General features: G+C 41.4%; 1 protein-coding gene across 2 annotated transcripts; it reads right to left on the reverse strand.

Annotated features, from left to right (window-relative positions):
- Window positions 1-9,980: 9,980 nt before the first annotated feature.
- Window positions 9,981-16,035, reverse strand: DSPP (dentin sialophosphoprotein). 2 transcript variants are annotated; one of them, XM_081500220.1, is made up of 4 exons: window positions 15,985-16,035; window positions 14,535-14,615; window positions 13,403-14,401; window positions 9,981-12,845 (listed from the first exon to the last, which is right to left on the reverse strand). In XM_081500220.1, exons 1-4 carry the CDS (start codon window positions 16,033-16,035, stop codon window positions 10,461-10,463), a joined length of 3,516 nt encoding a protein of 1,171 aa, XP_081356346.1. In that variant the 3' UTR covers window positions 9,981-10,460. The 2 variants fall into 2 exon arrangements, with proteins under 2 accessions (XP_081356346.1, XP_081356357.1); XM_081500231.1 differs by lacking the exon at window positions 15,985-16,035 and adding an exon at window positions 15,198-15,361.
- Window positions 16,036-16,845: the final 810 nt, after the last annotated feature.

The following is a 16,845-nucleotide window of genomic DNA, read 5'->3' on the forward strand; positions in this document are numbered from 1 at the left end:
CAACCTGCACCAAGTAGTTGGCTGATCGCCTCGGGGTATGATGCCATATGGGGCTCAGTGTTAGTATCTGTCACTGGCAGACCGGACACTCAGTGGTGGCCATGGCCAGGTTGGTCTTGGTGAGGAGGAGTCCATGTTGCTCAACCCATGCTTAGCTTCCATCCCTGACATCATGTCACTTTGCTCATGACCCCACCGGGCAATGATGGGGATCTGGGGAAAGATGCAGACTGGTGTTCACAGAACATGTCATCTGATCCTGATGATTATTATAATCCCCCTCTGCTGGCATCACCCTTCAGTGAGCATTTACCTAGGACACAAATATCCTCGTGTTTTTGCACACTCAGAGAGATCCATCAACATACTTCCTCCTGAAATTCCTTCATCATCCAATTTCTAATCATGCTTCTTCCAAGTCCCTGATCATCCAGCCAAACCATGGCCACAACCCATGAATTGATATAGGTCCATGCCCACCCTTTTCTCCTTCAGAGCAAAGTGAGCAAACAGGTGCACTGCCTGAAGTTCTGCCCACTGAGAAGGTTTGTTTTCACCACTATCCTCAATGGCTATTCCAGAAAGAAGCTGTAGGACTGCAACTGTCCACTTGGAGGTGGTGCTTGCACATTCTGCAGAACCATCTATAAACCAGGTCTGGTTCTTCTATTCCTGTCAACAGGTCATACATAATGCCCCATGAGGTCATAGGTACAGGCTAGGAGAGAAAAGGCAGTGTAGCAGGAGTGGGGATCATGGACATTTGGGTCACTTCTTCATGTAACTTACTTGTGCCTTCAGTACTCAGACCAAGTCATGTACACATCACTTCTATTTCATGATGGAGTATTGCTGCGAATGCCTAACTGTAACTTCACAAGTCAGGTAATGCTTAGCTCATAATGGGATGCTCAGGTCACATGGTAAATTGTTCAGTCTCTACAAAGGCCCCATAGCAGGCCAAGAGCTTTCTCAAAAGGAAGGTAGTTATCTGCAAATGGCCTCAGAGCCTTGCTCCATTATCCTAAAGGATTATGCTGCAATTCACCTGTAGGGACATGCCAAAGGCTCCAACAGCATCCTATGTGCCAATGACACTTCAAGGACTACTGGATCTTCTGAACCTCATGGCCCACTTGGCAGACCAGCACACACAGTGCAACTTTTTTAAGGGTGCAGACAGTAAGCAGCAAAAAGAAACAAATCACAGAAGTTATGTAAAGTCCAACAGGTGGTGATCTGGAATGGGTGATATTTAAAGAACACGCAGGCATCCAGGAATTCTGCCATAACTTAGGAAAAGGACTAGCAAGATAAGCAGATTTTTGGTTTCAGCAGAAATATACCTCCTGAGAAAGCAAAAATTAGCTTGGACTGAGAAAGTAAAAATTTCCCACCATTTGTCAGACTGAAAAATCAGACAGAGATTAAGCCAGCTGCAAATGTAACAGAAAATAACATCTCTCTCAAGGACACTGAATTTATAAAGGGTCCTAACAACCTCCTACTCTGAATGTTGTTTTTGTTGTTGTCAGTCACTAAGTTGTGTCTGACTCTTTGCAACCCCATGGACTGCAGCAAGCCAGGCTTCCCTGTCTTTTTTCATCTCCAGCAGTTTGCTCAAGCTCATGTCCACTGAGTTGGTAATTCTGTCCAACCATCTCATCCTCTGTTGCTCCCTTCTTCTCTTGCCCTCAGTCTTTCCCAGCATCAGGGTTTTTCCCGATGAGTGGTCTCTTCACATCAGGTGGGCAGAGTATTACAGCTTTAGCATCGGTCCTTCCAGTGAATATTTAGGGTTGATTTCCTTTAGGATTTACTGGATTTATCTCCTTGCAGTCCAAGGGACTTTCAAGAGTCTTCTCTAGAGACTCCTGCTTTATTAATCACTGAGAAATTTTATTCTCTAAAACCATAGTTTAGCAGACACTTTGCCTTTTAAACTTACATTAGTGGGACTTCCCTGGTGGTCCAGTAGCTAGGAATTCATCCTGCATTTCAGGGGACGTGGGTTCAATCCTGGGTTGAGGAACTAAGATCCCACATGCCATGACTCCCTAGACAAAAGATCCTACAATACAAAAGGAAGAGACCACGCTGCAACTAAGACCCGATCCAGCCAAAATAAATAAATAAATATCAAGTTTCTTTGTCTTCAAAAAATAAAATAAAAAATAAAATTATATCAGTAAAAAATAAAACACCCAACTCTTGCCTAGAAGGTCTAAGGCACTTTAACACAAAGACTGAGTCTCAGCTTATAACCCACGTACAGATACTTGGACACAAAGGTACGCATTCATCTTAACTTTACTTGGCACTTCCCAAGGACACAAGAACTTGGGTCTACTTCACAGGCCAAACCTGATGCTGACCCCTTTAGCCATAGCCTGCTTGGCTTTGCTCCTTTCAAACACAGCTTCCTTTAAAGTGAAAAGTGAAAGTGTTCGTCCCCCAGTCCTGTCCAACCCTTTGTGACCCCATGGACTGTAGCTCATCAGGTTCCTCTGTCCATGGGATTCTCCAGGCAAGAATACTGGAGTGGGTTGCCATTCTCCAGGGGATCTTCCCAATCCAGAGATTGAATCCAGGTCTCTGGCTCTGCAGGCAGATTCTTTACCATCTGCTTCATTTAAATATCACCTCAATTCCACCCTTTCCCCCAAATCCTACAAGAGTTTTGTATTTTCCTTTGCTAAGACTCTGAAGCTGTTTGGGTGGGCAGTCTCCTTCCTTGCAATGGGTCTGGAAGCCTGATTGTATCAGACAATTTGCTTCTGGTTGCCCAAAGCTGATGGGCATGTGTGTTCAGTCTCTCAGTCACTTAGTCGCGTCGGATTCTTTGGGACTCCATGGACTGAGGGCCATCCAGGCTTCTCAGTCCATGGAACTTCCCAGGCAGGAATATTGGAATGGGTTGCCATTTCCTTCTCTGGGGGATCTTTCCTTAGGTTGACAAGGCTGGGTACAATTCTAATCAGTGTACATGCTAGAATGAGATAAGGAAGCTATGAAGAAGCCCACTTAGAAAGGGGAAAGGAAATTGTTGCTTGAGGACAAGGTAAGAATCCATTGAAAGGAATCGGGATATTAGGACGAGACAAAAAGTATTGAATGCGCTTTGGTGCCAAGCACAAGTGTTGGTCTGTCAGAGCCTTAGTATCTCCTGCCTTCAGTTCAGATCAAGTGAGGATAGCAAGGAAGATTCCACGGTTTCAACTGCAGAAAGTATTCTCACTAAGGAGATAGGAGCCAGGACCAGCTGGTTGTGATTGAACTCTTGGGAGCAGGCAAAAGAGCTAGTGATATAAGTTCAAGCAGAGAAGCCACTGATGAGGGGGTTTAACTGGGGCCTCACAAAGGGTGATGTGTGGGAATTAAATTCTGCAAGGGACAAAGCGTTTTTCTTCCCACAGACACTTCTTCATCTGTTTGAAGGGAAGGTGCAGGGGGAAAATGCTAGGGAGGAAAAGAAGGAAAGATTAAAGGAGGGGGACTTCCCTGGTGGTACAGTGGATAAGAATCTGCCTGTCAATTCTGGAGACACAGGTTTGATCCCCGAGGCAGGAAAATCCCTCATGCTGTGGAGCAACTAAGTCTGTGCGCCACAAGTACTGAGCCTGGGCTCTAGAGCCCGGGAGCCACAAACACTGCACCCCCGTGCCGCAACTACTGCAACCCGAGCTGCCTAGAGCCTGTCCTCTGCACCAAGAGAAGCCCCTGCAATGAGAAGCCCTCGCACTGCAACTAGAGAGTGTTCCTGTGCAGCAACAAAGACCCAGGGCAACCAAAAATAAATAAAAAACAAAACAAACAAAAAGAGCAAAGGAGGGAGAACTTTAGCTAGAGGCAAAGCCCCAAATAATGGACTTGGGACTAAAGGAAGCACTTTCTGATACAGCATTTCATGAAACGCTGTAAATATAGTGTTTCATGCTAGGGTTTGTGACGGTGCAAACTGATGGAAAACATGTTGAGTCTCCCGTGTTGGTGACCTTGAGGCTTTATACCATCTTCTGAGCTACATGAGTGCCCTGTAGGAATTAATGCTTCTATTCCTTTTTCTTTCTTATTTTTTTTTTTAGTTTGAACCCAAGATCCCCGTTCAGAGGGGAGGGGTTGGGAACATTGAGTTGTTGGCTTGTTTTACTCTCCAGAGGATTTGCTTACAAGCAGCAGGGAAAGGATCACTGTGAGAACACAACGATATTTTCATCTGTGCCTGAGCTTTTCTGTTCTGTTTCTGCTCCTTTTAGGGAGAAGAAAATCGTTCTGGTTATTTTGGGCTACAGTTTTTCAGAACTTCCATTACAAATCATAAAGCAAATTTGACTTCTGGGAAATTCCATTCCAATTGATAATTTAAAATGTATTTCTATGGTGAGGTGAGGACTCTCTAAAGGTTACCTTTTCATAATCTATTTTAGAAAATAGATTTTATAGCAAAAAAAAAAAAAAACCCTTACTACACTTTTTTCATTTGTGGTATGAGTAGGTGCAGAAGAAATTTCTGGGTCAGGTGAAGGTGAAGGGTAAGATGACCTCTGAGAGCCAGTTTTAAAATCATGCATTTCAGTCATAGGCTTCCTGAGTGGCTCAGGGGTAAGGAATCCACCTGCTATGCAGGAGTTGTGGGTTTGATTCCTGGGTGGGGAAGATCCCCTGGAGGAGGGCATGGCAACCCACTCCAGTATTCTTGCCTGGAGAATCCCATGGACAGAGAAGCCTGGTGGGCTATGATCCATGGGGTCTCAAAGAGTCAGACTGGACTGAGCGACTGAGCACGCATGCATGTCAGTCATACGTGATGTAATTCATGCAACAAACATGAAACCTTAAAATCCCAGTGAACCCACCATCAGCATCATGACAGCCTCTTGTTCAAAAGATGGCTCTGTTACCTCGGCTCTTTTACCGTAGCACAGAAACCCGTCCCCACCCACCACCTTTCCCCCACCCCTCCACATACATATCACTCTTTTTTGTTCTATTGTTTTTTTTAAAACCACCACTTCAAAAGTAGGAAAAAAACTTAGTGGTTTGTAAGGATAAAAGTGAACATGAAAAGTAAACCCATAATGATTACTTGCAGTAATAATGTTTTATAACACTTTTCCAAACCAATGACTTTTGCATCTTTTTTTTTACTGCAACCAACAGCATACACATACTTAAACATATTTGTGTATGTAAGTACACAGAGAGAAAGAACATCATTTCACAGAACACTACACATTGTGCACTAAAGGTTTTTCTTTCTTTCATTTTGCAAAGTTTTGCTCACGAGTCATGATATCATGATCGACTAAATGAGTGGCAACCTGCAGTTTAAAAAAAAAATAAGACTCTGATGGGCAATAATTAGCAGATAGTTCATTAATCTTTAATCCAGAGAGTAACCTAAGAGCAATTTTATTTTCTAATACCAGATTTCTCGTGTTAAAAGGATCTACTCTTGAGACGTTCTCTGGGAGTATCTCCTTCATTTTTACCTGGAACACAAATGGAGGTCAAAGCAGACATGATTACAGAGGAAAATCAGGACCATAGTCTTACTTCCTGATTTCTGACATCAGCCGTAGATTCAGAACAACATCTGCCCCCAACTCCCAGACCAGAAACACCTTTTAAAGTAAAGTCTTAAAAAAATAAAAAATAAAAAAATAAAGTCAAGTCTTTTTAAGAACTGGCTGGAAATTTATCCAGCTTGACTCAGGTGACACCTGCAAATTTTCTCAACTAGAAATAAAGGGTGACAGAAAAATCGGGACAAGTGAAATACCTAAGGCATTTCATAAAATGAAATACAAAACAGCTATGAAAAGAATGTCAGTCTGTGTGTAATGAACCCATATTCAAAAAGAGTAAGTAAAACACATCATGGGAGAAGGCAATGGCAACCCACTCCAGTACTCTTGCCTGGAAAATCCCATGGATGGAGGAGCCTGGTAGGCTGCAGTCCATGGTGTCGCGAAGAGTTGGACACGACTGAACGACTTCACTTTCACTTTTCACTTCCATGCATTGGAGAAGGAAATGGCAACCCACTCCAGTGTTCTTGCCTGGAGAATCCCAGGAATGGCGGAGCCTGGTGGGCTGCCGTCTATGGGGTCGCACAGAGTCAGACACAACAGAAGCGACTTAGCAGCAGCAGCAGCAAACATATCATGTGTGGTAGACTTCCACGCGTTTTTAAAGGAGGGATATACCTGTTTATATGTGCATAGAATATTTATGAAAAGCTCCACGAGATATTAATTGTAGTAATGGGAATTGTCTCTAGGGAAGAAAAATAGAAGACGGGGAGTCTGGAATGATAGTCAGTTCAGTTGCTCAGTCGTGTCCAATTCTGTGACCTCCATGGACTGCAGCACACCAGGCTTCCCTGTCCATCACCAACACCCTGAGCTTACTCAAACTCATGTCCATCGAGTCGGTGATGCCATCCAACCATCTTATCCTCTCTCGTCCCCTTCTCTTCCGCCTTCAATCTTTCCCAGCATCAGGGGCTTTTCTAGTGAGTCAGTTCTTTGCATCAGCTGGCCAAAATATTGGAGTTTCAGCTTCAGCATCAGTCCTTCCAATGAATATTCAGGACTGATTTCCTTTAGGATAGACTAGTTGGATCTCCTTGCAGTCCAAGGGACTCTCAAGAATCTTCTCCAACACCACAGTTCAAAAACATCAAATCTTCAGCACAGGATAGAGATTGAATATTTTTGTATATCTTTTCATTGTGTTTGAAATTTTTATTTTGTGTGTGTTTGTGTGTGTATATATATATATATTTTCAATTAATTTTAGGGAATTCCCTGGTCGTTCAATTGTTAAGACTTGGTGCTTTCACTGCTTGGGCCCACATTTAGTCCCTGGATGGGGAATTGAAATCCTACAAGCCTCGAGGCGGGACTGAAAAAAAAAAACAAAACTAATTTTAAAAAATATGATAGAGGAAGTAAGTATTCACAAACTCATTAAGATGAAGGAAGTTTTCTTATCGATAGCCATATAAATAGATATTTATTATAGCACCAAAATTCATTTTCTCTCATTTGTATATCATATAATTTACAAAGAATTTCATATCCATTGCCTGACTTAATGCCCATGACAACATTTTGAAATAGGTAGGACAGTTACTAGAAGCCACAATTTACAAATTGGGAAAAACAAAAAATCCTGAAGCCTAAAGGAGTTAAAAATCTAGAGCATATTTTAAGGGAAGAAGTTTGGAGTGGTTTCCATGACTATAATATAGTTGAAATCGGAAATTTTACAGTATTATGAGTTACCAAGTAGTCTACTAATAGCCGAATTTTTAAAGCCTTCAGCATTATTATTTGCAATATTGACCTCTTAACTAAGAAAATCTTGCATAAAGTAATGAGGAAAAAAAGAACCCTACTGAAACTCTTTGTATAAAATATGCCTAATAGTAGAACATAAATTGTCAGCTAATGACTGGTTGAAAATTAACATTAAAGAAGCTGCATTCAAAACTTTGCCATATAGAATTTTACCTTTGAATTAGAACAAATAAAAAATAATTACCAAAGTGGAAAAAGAGGGAACTTACAAATCATCACTACTAAATCTTGAATAATACACTAAGGTTTATGGTTATGGTCATTATATCTTCCAGAGTCCCAGACAAGCCAATTTTATACCTCCATTCCCCAAATAATTATTCATAGCATCCCTTTCACTCTCAAGGGTGTCCTAGTTTGGGTGATAAATTATATCACCCTGTTAAATATCACATTCTAGTCTCATATATCTTTAAGATCCTCATGTTCTAGGGTTAGGACTTCATCTCAAAACTAAGAAGTACCCTCATTCATGCAAAATCATGCTCATATTTTAGTTGAATTTACCAAAGAATGTTCAGACTACCCACACAATTACACTCATTTCACATGCTACCAAAGTAATGCTCAAAATCCTTCAAGCTAGGCTTCAACAGTATATGAACTGAAAACTTCCAGATGTACAAGCTGGATTCGAAAAAGCAGAGGAACCAGAGATCAAATTGCCAACAGCCATTGGATCATAGAAAAAGCTAGAGAATTCCAGAAAAACATCTACTTCTGCTTTATTGAGTATGCCAAAGCCTTTGACTGTGTGGATCACAATAAACTGTGGAAAATTCTTAAAGAGACGGGAATACCAGACCACTTTTCCTGCCTCCTGAGAAACCTGTATGCAGGTCAAGAAGCAACAGTTAGAACCGGACACAGAACAACAGACTGGTTCCAAATCAGGAAAGGAGGACGTCAAGGCTGTATATTGTCACCCTACTAATTAACTTATATGCAGAGTACATCATGCAAAAGGCCAGGCTAGATGAAGCACAAGCTGGAATCAAGATTGCTGCAAAAAATATCAGTAACCACAGATATGCAGATGACACCACCCTTACGGCAGAAAGTGAGGAGGAATTAAAGAGCCTTTTGATGAAAGTGAATGAGGAAAGTGAAAAAGCCGGCTTAAAACTCAACATTCGAAAAACAAAGGTCATGGCATCCGATCCCATCACTTCATGGCAAATAGATGGGGAAACAATGGAAACAGTGACAGACTTTATTTTCTTGGGCTCCAGAAATCACTGCTGATGGTGACTGCAGCCATGAAATCAAAAGATGCTTGTTCCTTGGAAGAAAAGCAATGACAAACCTAGACAACGTATTAAAAAACAGAGACATTACTTTGCCTACAAAGGTCCATATAGTCAAGCTATGGTTTTTCCAGTAGTCACATATGGATGTGAGAGCTGGACAATAAAAAAGGATGAGCACTGAAGAATTGATGCCTTCGAACTGTGGTGCTGGAGAAGACTCTTGAGAGTCCCTTGGACAGCTAGGAGATCTAACCAGTCAATCCTAAAGGAGATCAATCCTGAATATTCCATTGGAAGGACGGATGCTGAAGCTGAAACTCCAATACTTAGGCCACAGATGCGAAGAACTAACTCATTGAAAAAGCTCTGATGCTGGGAGATATTAAAGGCAGGAGGAGAAGGGGATGGCAGAGGACGAGATGGTTGGGTGGCATCACCCACTTAATGGACATGAGTTTGAGCAAACTCTGGGAGATGGGGAAGGACAGGGAAGCCTGGTGAGCTGCAGTCCGTGGGGTAGCAAAGAGTTGGACACGACTGAGCAGCTGAACAACAACAACAAATGACTCTCAGATTTTAAAAAAGTGAGTATTTTCCAGACCAACTGTTGGCTTTATTAAAGAGACTAATAGTGAGTAGGGAGTCTCAGGGTCTGATTTGGGATTTTTCGTCTATGGGAATTTAAAAGCAAATATGAACCAGTTTTGACTTGGTGAGATTGAGGAAAGTAAAAGTGAAAGTCGCTCAGTTGAGTCTGACTCTTTGCGACCCCATGTACTGTAACAGTCCATGGAATTCTCCAGGCCAGAATACAAACTGGAGTGGGTAGTCGTTCCCTTCTCCAGCGGATCTTCCCAACCAGGGATCAAACCCCAGGTCTCCTGCATTGCAGGCAGATTCTTTACCAGCTGAGCCACCAGGCAAGCCAGAGATCGAGGAAGACAACTAAATCCTCTTAGCAGGGTTCTGAACAGAGAGTTCAAAAAGTGCACACCCTCCAAGAGCCCTTCATTCATGAATTTGTTTATTTATTAATAGTTGGAGAGTGGCAACTTGAGGCAAGGCATGTTCTAAGTACTGCCTCAGTTTTGTCAATAATGTTACGAAGTTTATGCTACATTTCCAGCAGTGCTTTGCAGGAATGTGATCTTATATGTAAGATTTCGCTGTTTAAACGAGCCTCTAAATTCTTTTCTCTCTAGAACTCTTTAGAATTTCCACAATTTATAATTACTCTATTCACTAATTACAAAGATTATTCCCATGGTTTGGGTAAACTAAATGGTTGCTGTGATTTTTTTTTATGTTGCAATACATTTCTTCCTTAGAACAAGCAAATGAATTGTAGCCAAGCTGGAGATTATGGTGAGAGTATATTTTACTCAGCTGTAAGCAGACCATCTACTCAGAATATAGATATAATTACTGCAAGATTAAGCCAATGCCACTGGTTATTTATACGATGTGTTTGCGTGCTAATACATTTTCTAAAGCACTTGGCATTTAAATTGAAGTTACTAGTATGTGATTACTTGAGGTTTCTGTGTAAAGTACTAAAGAACATTTTAATTGTTCTTCTATGATTGCATTTACACTTTTAACAAAATCTTTTCAGAATATATTTAACATGCATGTACACGGTCAGATTCTCTCTCTGAGGGTGTTGGGACCTGGTCCTGAATCCGACAATTTGACTCTTTCCTTGTGTCTGTAGATGTGTGGATCTTTACATAGGTCTTCTCTTTATTCCTCCCCCTTCTTTACTTTCCTGGAAATCTTTATTTCCTATTAATTACTCACCAGACTTTTCACAAAAAGGAATCTTGTGGGGTTTTCTTTAGTTCTAATCATCACTTGTTGAGTGATTACTGTCACTGCCTTCACTGTCACTGTCACTGTCGCTAGTACCTCCATTGTTGCCATTACCAGACTTGCTTTTGCTGTCACTACTGTCACTGCTGTCACTACTGTCACTGCTGTCACTACTGTCACTGCTGTCACTGTCAGATTTAGTGTTGCTATCATTGCTGTCACTGCTGTCACTGCTGTCACTGTTGTCACTGTCTGATTTACTGTCACTATCACTGCTGTCACTGCTGTTGCTGCTGTCACTATCACTGCTGTCACTGCTATCACTGCTGTCACTGTCTGATTTACTGTCACTATTGCTGCTGTCACTACTGTCTGATTTGCTGTCACTACTGTCACTGCTGTCACTGCTATCACTGCTGTCACTGCCTGATTTACTGTCACTATTGCTGCTGTCACTGCTACTGCTGCTGTCACTGTCTGATTTACTGTCACTATCGCTGCTGTCACTACTGTCTGATTTGCTGTCACTACTGTCACTGCTATCACTGCTGCCATTGCTGTCACTACTGTCACTGCTATCACTGTCTGATTTACTGTCACTATCACTGCTGTCACTACTGTCACTGCTGTCACTGTCTGATTTACTGTCACTATCACTGCTGTCACTGCTATCGCTGCTGTCACTACTATCACTACTATCACTACTGTCACTGTCTGATTTACTGTCACTATCACTGCTGTCACTGCTATCACTGCTGTCACTACTATCACTGCTATCACTACTATCACTGCTGTCACTACTGTCACTGCTGTCACTGTCTGATTTACTGTCACTATCACTGCTGTCACTGCTATCACTGCTGTCACTACTATCACTGCTGTCACTGTCTGATTTACTGTCACTATCGCTGCTGTCACTGCTATCGCTGCTGTCACTACTGTCTGATTTGCTGTCACTACTGTCGCTACTATCACTGCTGTTACTACTGTCACTGTCTGATTTACTGTCACTGTCACTGCTATTGGTGCTGTCACTGCTGTCACTACTGTCGTTACTGTCTGATTTGCTGTCACTACTATCACTGCTGTCACTGTCTGATTTACTGTCACTATCACTGCTGTCACTACTATCGCTGCTGTCACTGCTGTCACTACTGTCTGATTTGCTGTCACTGCTGTCGCTACTGTCACTGCTGTCACTACTGTCTGGTTTACTGTCACTACTGTCACTGCTGTCACTACTGTCTGATTTGCTGTCACTGCTGTCACTGCTGTCACTACTGTCACTGCTGTCTGATTTGCTATCACTACTGTCACTGCTGTCACTGTCTGATTTACTGTCACTTTCACTACTGTCACTACTATCACTGCTGTCACTACTGTCACTGCTGTCACTACTGTCTGATTTGCTGTCACTGCTGTCTGATTTGCTATCACTACTGTCACTGCTGTCACTGTCTGATTTACTGTCACTTTCACTACTGTCACTACTATCACTGCTGTCACTACTGTCACTGCTGTCACTACTGTCTGATTTGCTGTCACTACTGTCTGATTTGCTGTCACTGCTGTCACTGCTGTCTGATTTGCTGTCACTACTGTCACTGCTGTCACTGTCTGTTTTACTGTCACTTTCACTACTGTCACTACTATCACTGCTGTCACTACTGTCACTGCTGTCACTGCTGTCTGATTTGCTGTCACTGTCACTGCTGTCACTGCTGTCACTACTATCTGATTTGCTGTCACTGCTGTCACTGTCTGATTTACTGTCACTTTCACTACTGTCACTGCTGTCACTATCACTGCTGTCACTATCTGATTTACTGTCACTTTCACTGCTGTCATTACTGTCACTACTGTCACTGCTGTCACTGTTACTGCTGTCACTGCTGTCTGATTCATCTTTGCTGTTGCCTGATTTGCCATTGTCATCACCTCCATTGTTACCGTTGCCATCACTACCACTATCATTAGCATCTGATGTGTTATCACTACCATCATCATCTCCTTTCGAGCCACTGTCATTGCCATTATCATTTGATTCATCAGAGTTATAAGAAGTATCTCCTTGGCTACTGTGATTATTATCACCTTCAGAATTGGCATCATCACTGCCATTAGACTCATCACTGCTGTTGGGATCATCTCCTTGCATGGATTCATCATCAAACTCGTAACTGTCATATCCATCACTGTTACTGTCACTGTGTGTTTTGCTGGGTCCAAGCTTATTTCCAGGTCCCAGTTTCTGGCCAGCTCCTTGTATAATGTCAATCTCTCCTTGTGTCTTGACATTTCCTTTGCCCACAATCATTCCATGTTGGCCTTTACTCTCTTTATCTTCATTCACTTTCCCAGCTTCTTTGGTAATATTGTTTCTGTGGCCACTGCTGGGACTTTGCATTTCCATTCCCTATGGAAAGATGGAGAAAAGAATGATTAATTAGTGAATGTTATGCTGCAAAATTGCATTGGTCTGAGGAAGACTGGGGAAATTGGCCGGAGAACAGGACTTAGCATTCCAGTACTTCAGAAACACCTGTGTGTGAAAATGTGCTTTATTCTACTTGAAAGTACTCTAGTGTTTAGATTATAGACCATCCCATTCATGTTTTTATCCACTAGGAACTTTTGTAAACAGTTACATGATGCATTAATTATTTAGCATAAGACTTTTGAAGAACCATAACCGAATCTTCAGAAATTTCAACTTTTTAAAATTGTTCCATAGCAATATCTAGTAAGGACTCTAGCTTCCCCATTAAATATTCAAGTGATTTAAGTGCAAAAATACATGATTGATCATCATGATTTGTTTTTGTGCTACCATCATGGGCAGAGGAGTCTGACAGGCTACAGTCCATGGGGCTGCAAAGAGTTGAACATGACTGAGTGACTGAGCACACACCATCACGAAGGGAAGGGGAGGAGTTAAACCGCCATTGAAAGAAACCAGCTTCACAAACTGACCTTATCTTGGCCCTTCCCAGTAGCAGGTGGCTCTGACTTTTTGGTAATTCTATTTTGCACAGCTTTGTTCTCTCTGTGACTGGGTTTTTGAGTGTCCTCTGTTTTTTGGCTATCATTGGCTTCTGGAATACCGACAGAATCTTCCTCACTCTTGGAGATGTTGCCTCCATCAATGACATGGGTGTCTTCTTTGTCCCCAGGGCCATCATCTTCACTACTAACTGAATTTTGACCTAAGCTATTGTCCTCATCATCCTCTTCTCCATGAGACTGACCCTCCTGGCCCTTGCTAGTATCACTACCCTTTTCTTCATTCCCTATTTCTTCACCTTCATCATCACCAGAGCCCTTGTCTTCATCTTCATCTGCTCCATTCCCACTAGGACTTCCTTCAAAATTATCCAAACCAACATCTTCTCCATTGCCAGCTCCACTTCCCCCTGGCAATACCCCTGCCTCCTCATTCCCATTTCTCTCCCCTTCTCTCTGAGGTGTTGTTTCACTTGTGTCAGCCTCATTTCCACAGGACTTCCCATTGATTTCATCCTCCTGACCTGTACTGTTACTGCTTCCAGGTACTTGATGTCCATCTCCTTGGACAACAGTGGCATCCTCACTTTGACTTGTATTTCCAACACCCGCAGTTTGGGAATTGTTCTCAGTAATCCCATCAATATGGCTCCCATTTGCTGCTCCAGCATCGTGGATGATGCTTACTTGTCCCCTGAGGCCGTTTGCAGTGGTGTTATCTTCTTGTTCTTGGATCCCATCATGATCGTATGTTTCTGGTTTTCCTGTGTCCCCCTTTAGATCTTCGGTATTCCCCTTTTCATTTACTAACATGAAACCTGTAGAAGGACTTTTCCCTCCCAGTGCTGCCCACTCAGAACCATTGCTCTCTCCTTTGTAACCATCTTTGGTGTCCTGTTGCCTTCCTCGTTCATTTTCATGCATGAGGCCTCCACTTTCTTCGGTGGTATCAGTGGCATTTAATGCATCCTGAAAAAGAGAAACAATTCTAATTCAGTTGTGGATATCATCTTAAAGTAAAGCAAACTGAAAAGATGGGCACCGATTTTCTGGAAGTTAATGGAATCTAAAAGAGTTTAGAAATACATTTTACATCTTATACCTGTATTGGCACTTTTGCTAGAAGATTTAAATTCACAGTTTTGTCAACAGCATGTCTCTCCAACGGCTTGATTTGAGGAACCTACCAAAGTGAAAATACTGGAAATTGAAAATATTCTTATTTTGTGTACATGTGTGCACACATGTGCTCATACACGTGTGCACAGACACATGCACACACACATTATCCCTAAATGAAGAAAAAAAGATATAACACAAAAGCCAAAGTATGATCTAATTGGGTAGAAAACAGAAGTGACTTGTTACATGGATTCCATAGAATTTAAACTTGGCATATAGATATTTTTCATAACAATATTACCAATTTTACCAAGGTTTTAACCAGATCACTTATCTCAACACTAGAAAGGGAATAGTCTTTTATTAAAAATGAGGAAACAGCCTGTAAATGTGTTATCATACTTACATAATTTAAAAAATAAAACGGAAAGAGGATTCCCTAAAAAAAGAATGAGCAACAAGGATATATTGTGTAGCACAGGTAACTATAGCCATTATCTTGTAATAACTTTTAATAAGGTACAATCTGTAAAACTACTGAATCACTATGCTGTATACCTGAAACTAACATATTACTGTAAATAAACAATACATAAATAAATTTAAATAAAAGTAACATTGAAGAAAAAATGAGGAGAGAGACCTTTGGTGTTTCTGTATGACAAGTTTCTTGCAGCAGCACCAGATCCACCCTAAGAATAATCCTGGCCAAAACCCCTAAGAGAATAGTAGGTCTGACCAAAACCAGGGCAGAAACAAAGGCAAGTCTATGCTGCTTCTGTGCCTTTCAGGAGCACAACAGAAACAGTTAAGAAAATTCTCAAAAACAGAAATACCATGAGGAAAGCATATCAAAACGGTAACTGTAGCAGCTGGCTAATAAAATTACAAATGACTTAATTGTCCTAATTTATCTTTGCTGGTGCTTATCTTTCAAATTTAACTTTCTGAGTGAAACTTTAGTTTTCCCTTTGTTGAAAAAAATGTGGTTTTTTCCTATTTTTCTTTCTTGAAACCTTCTTAAACCAGGCTTCATTGATAATTAGAATGAAATGCATAGGGCATGAGCAAAGATGGACAGTCTCCACAACTTCTAAGCATTAAATGTAAATTAATCTGAATGAATTTTAAAAGTAACAATCCTTCCAACCAAGACAGGAGTTTCAATTAGAAGACTGGGAGCATGAATTGGAGTGAGTATTTAGTTTTGTTGAGACCCCAAACAGATCCTGTAAAGTCTTTCATGCAAATCTAAAAGTTTAGGCTCAGCTGATCTGCAAGATCTCAAGAAAAAAATACACACAGACACACACATATATGTATATATGTGTACATATGTGTGTGTATATGTGTGTGTGTATACACATATATGTGTATGTATTAAGAGAGATAGTAAAGTAAGAAGGTTTTTTTGAGGAAGGCATACTTACTGGAATGGCCCATGCTACTGCCCAAATGCAAAAATATAGAATGATCTTCATTTTCTATAGGGATATTAATCAGTGGCTGTTATTGAAGAAAAAAGAACAGTAAAAAGTTACTTATAAAGCAAAAGATGATAACCATATAATGTGTTATTTTGGTCTCTAAGCATGTGTCTCTTTGCTAGGTAAGGAGTATGAACACAACATGAGAAGCAGCAGCCAAGACTCTGTGCTCCAGTACACACCTGAGTACACACACGTTGTCTGTGGTCAGTACACACCAGGAGTGGGGTCACAGACACGCAAGGGCATTATCCAGCTCAGCATGATGATGAGCTGCCTAGACTCTGTGCTTTTCCAGTGAAGGGGTACAGCCAGACAGTTACAAAAGCCATAACTGTAACTTTCTCCTTCTGCTGTTCCTGCTGGCAATAACATCTCTTCTGAATAGTTTTCATCAAGGATCAACTAATTCTGCTAAGAGTATTCTTAATAGATGAAGGATTTATGATTCCCACCCCAAATCCACATGCGTTTGGGCTATGCTAAACTGTACAGAAAAGAAATTACGAGCATGAAGGTGAAAGGATATGGAGTTTGGATTCAGAGACCTAGGTTCCAATTCTATCTTTGTTACTTGATGTGCGAGCTTGAAGAATTTAAGTAGTTTTCTTAAGCATTTGATTCCTTGGTCTGGGATAATAATAGCCACACTACAGGATTATCCCAATTATCTTAGCAGAAGGTTTTTCTCTGAGAAGCTTTCTCTGGCTCCATGCCAAAGGGCATTTGGTGGGATTTCCCTGGTGGTCCAGAGTTTAAGACTCTCCCTTCCAGTGAGGAGGCACAGGTTCGATACCTGCTTGG

This window comes from Giraffa tippelskirchi, chromosome 1 (genome assembly GCF_054371585.1).
Source record: "Giraffa tippelskirchi isolate mGirTip1 chromosome 1, T2T-mGirTip1v1.2.pri, whole genome shotgun sequence".
NCBI lineage: Eukaryota > Metazoa > Chordata > Mammalia > Artiodactyla > Giraffidae > Giraffa > Giraffa tippelskirchi.

Excerpts from the sequence above, each read along its gene's own strand:
- DSPP (XM_081500220.1), bottom strand. The coding sequence starts at position 16,035 with ATGAAGATCATTCTATATTTTTGCATTTGGGCAGTAGCATGGGCCATT. Across the intron at positions 14,616-15,984 it reads CAGTAGCATGGGCCATTCCA|GTTCCTCAAATCAAGCCGTT; the intron begins GTAAGTATGCCT and ends TCACTTTGGTAG. Across the intron at positions 12,846-13,402 it reads CTGGGAAGGGCCAAGATAAG|GGAATGGAAATGCAAAGTCC; the intron begins GTCAGTTTGTGA and ends ATCTTTCCATAG.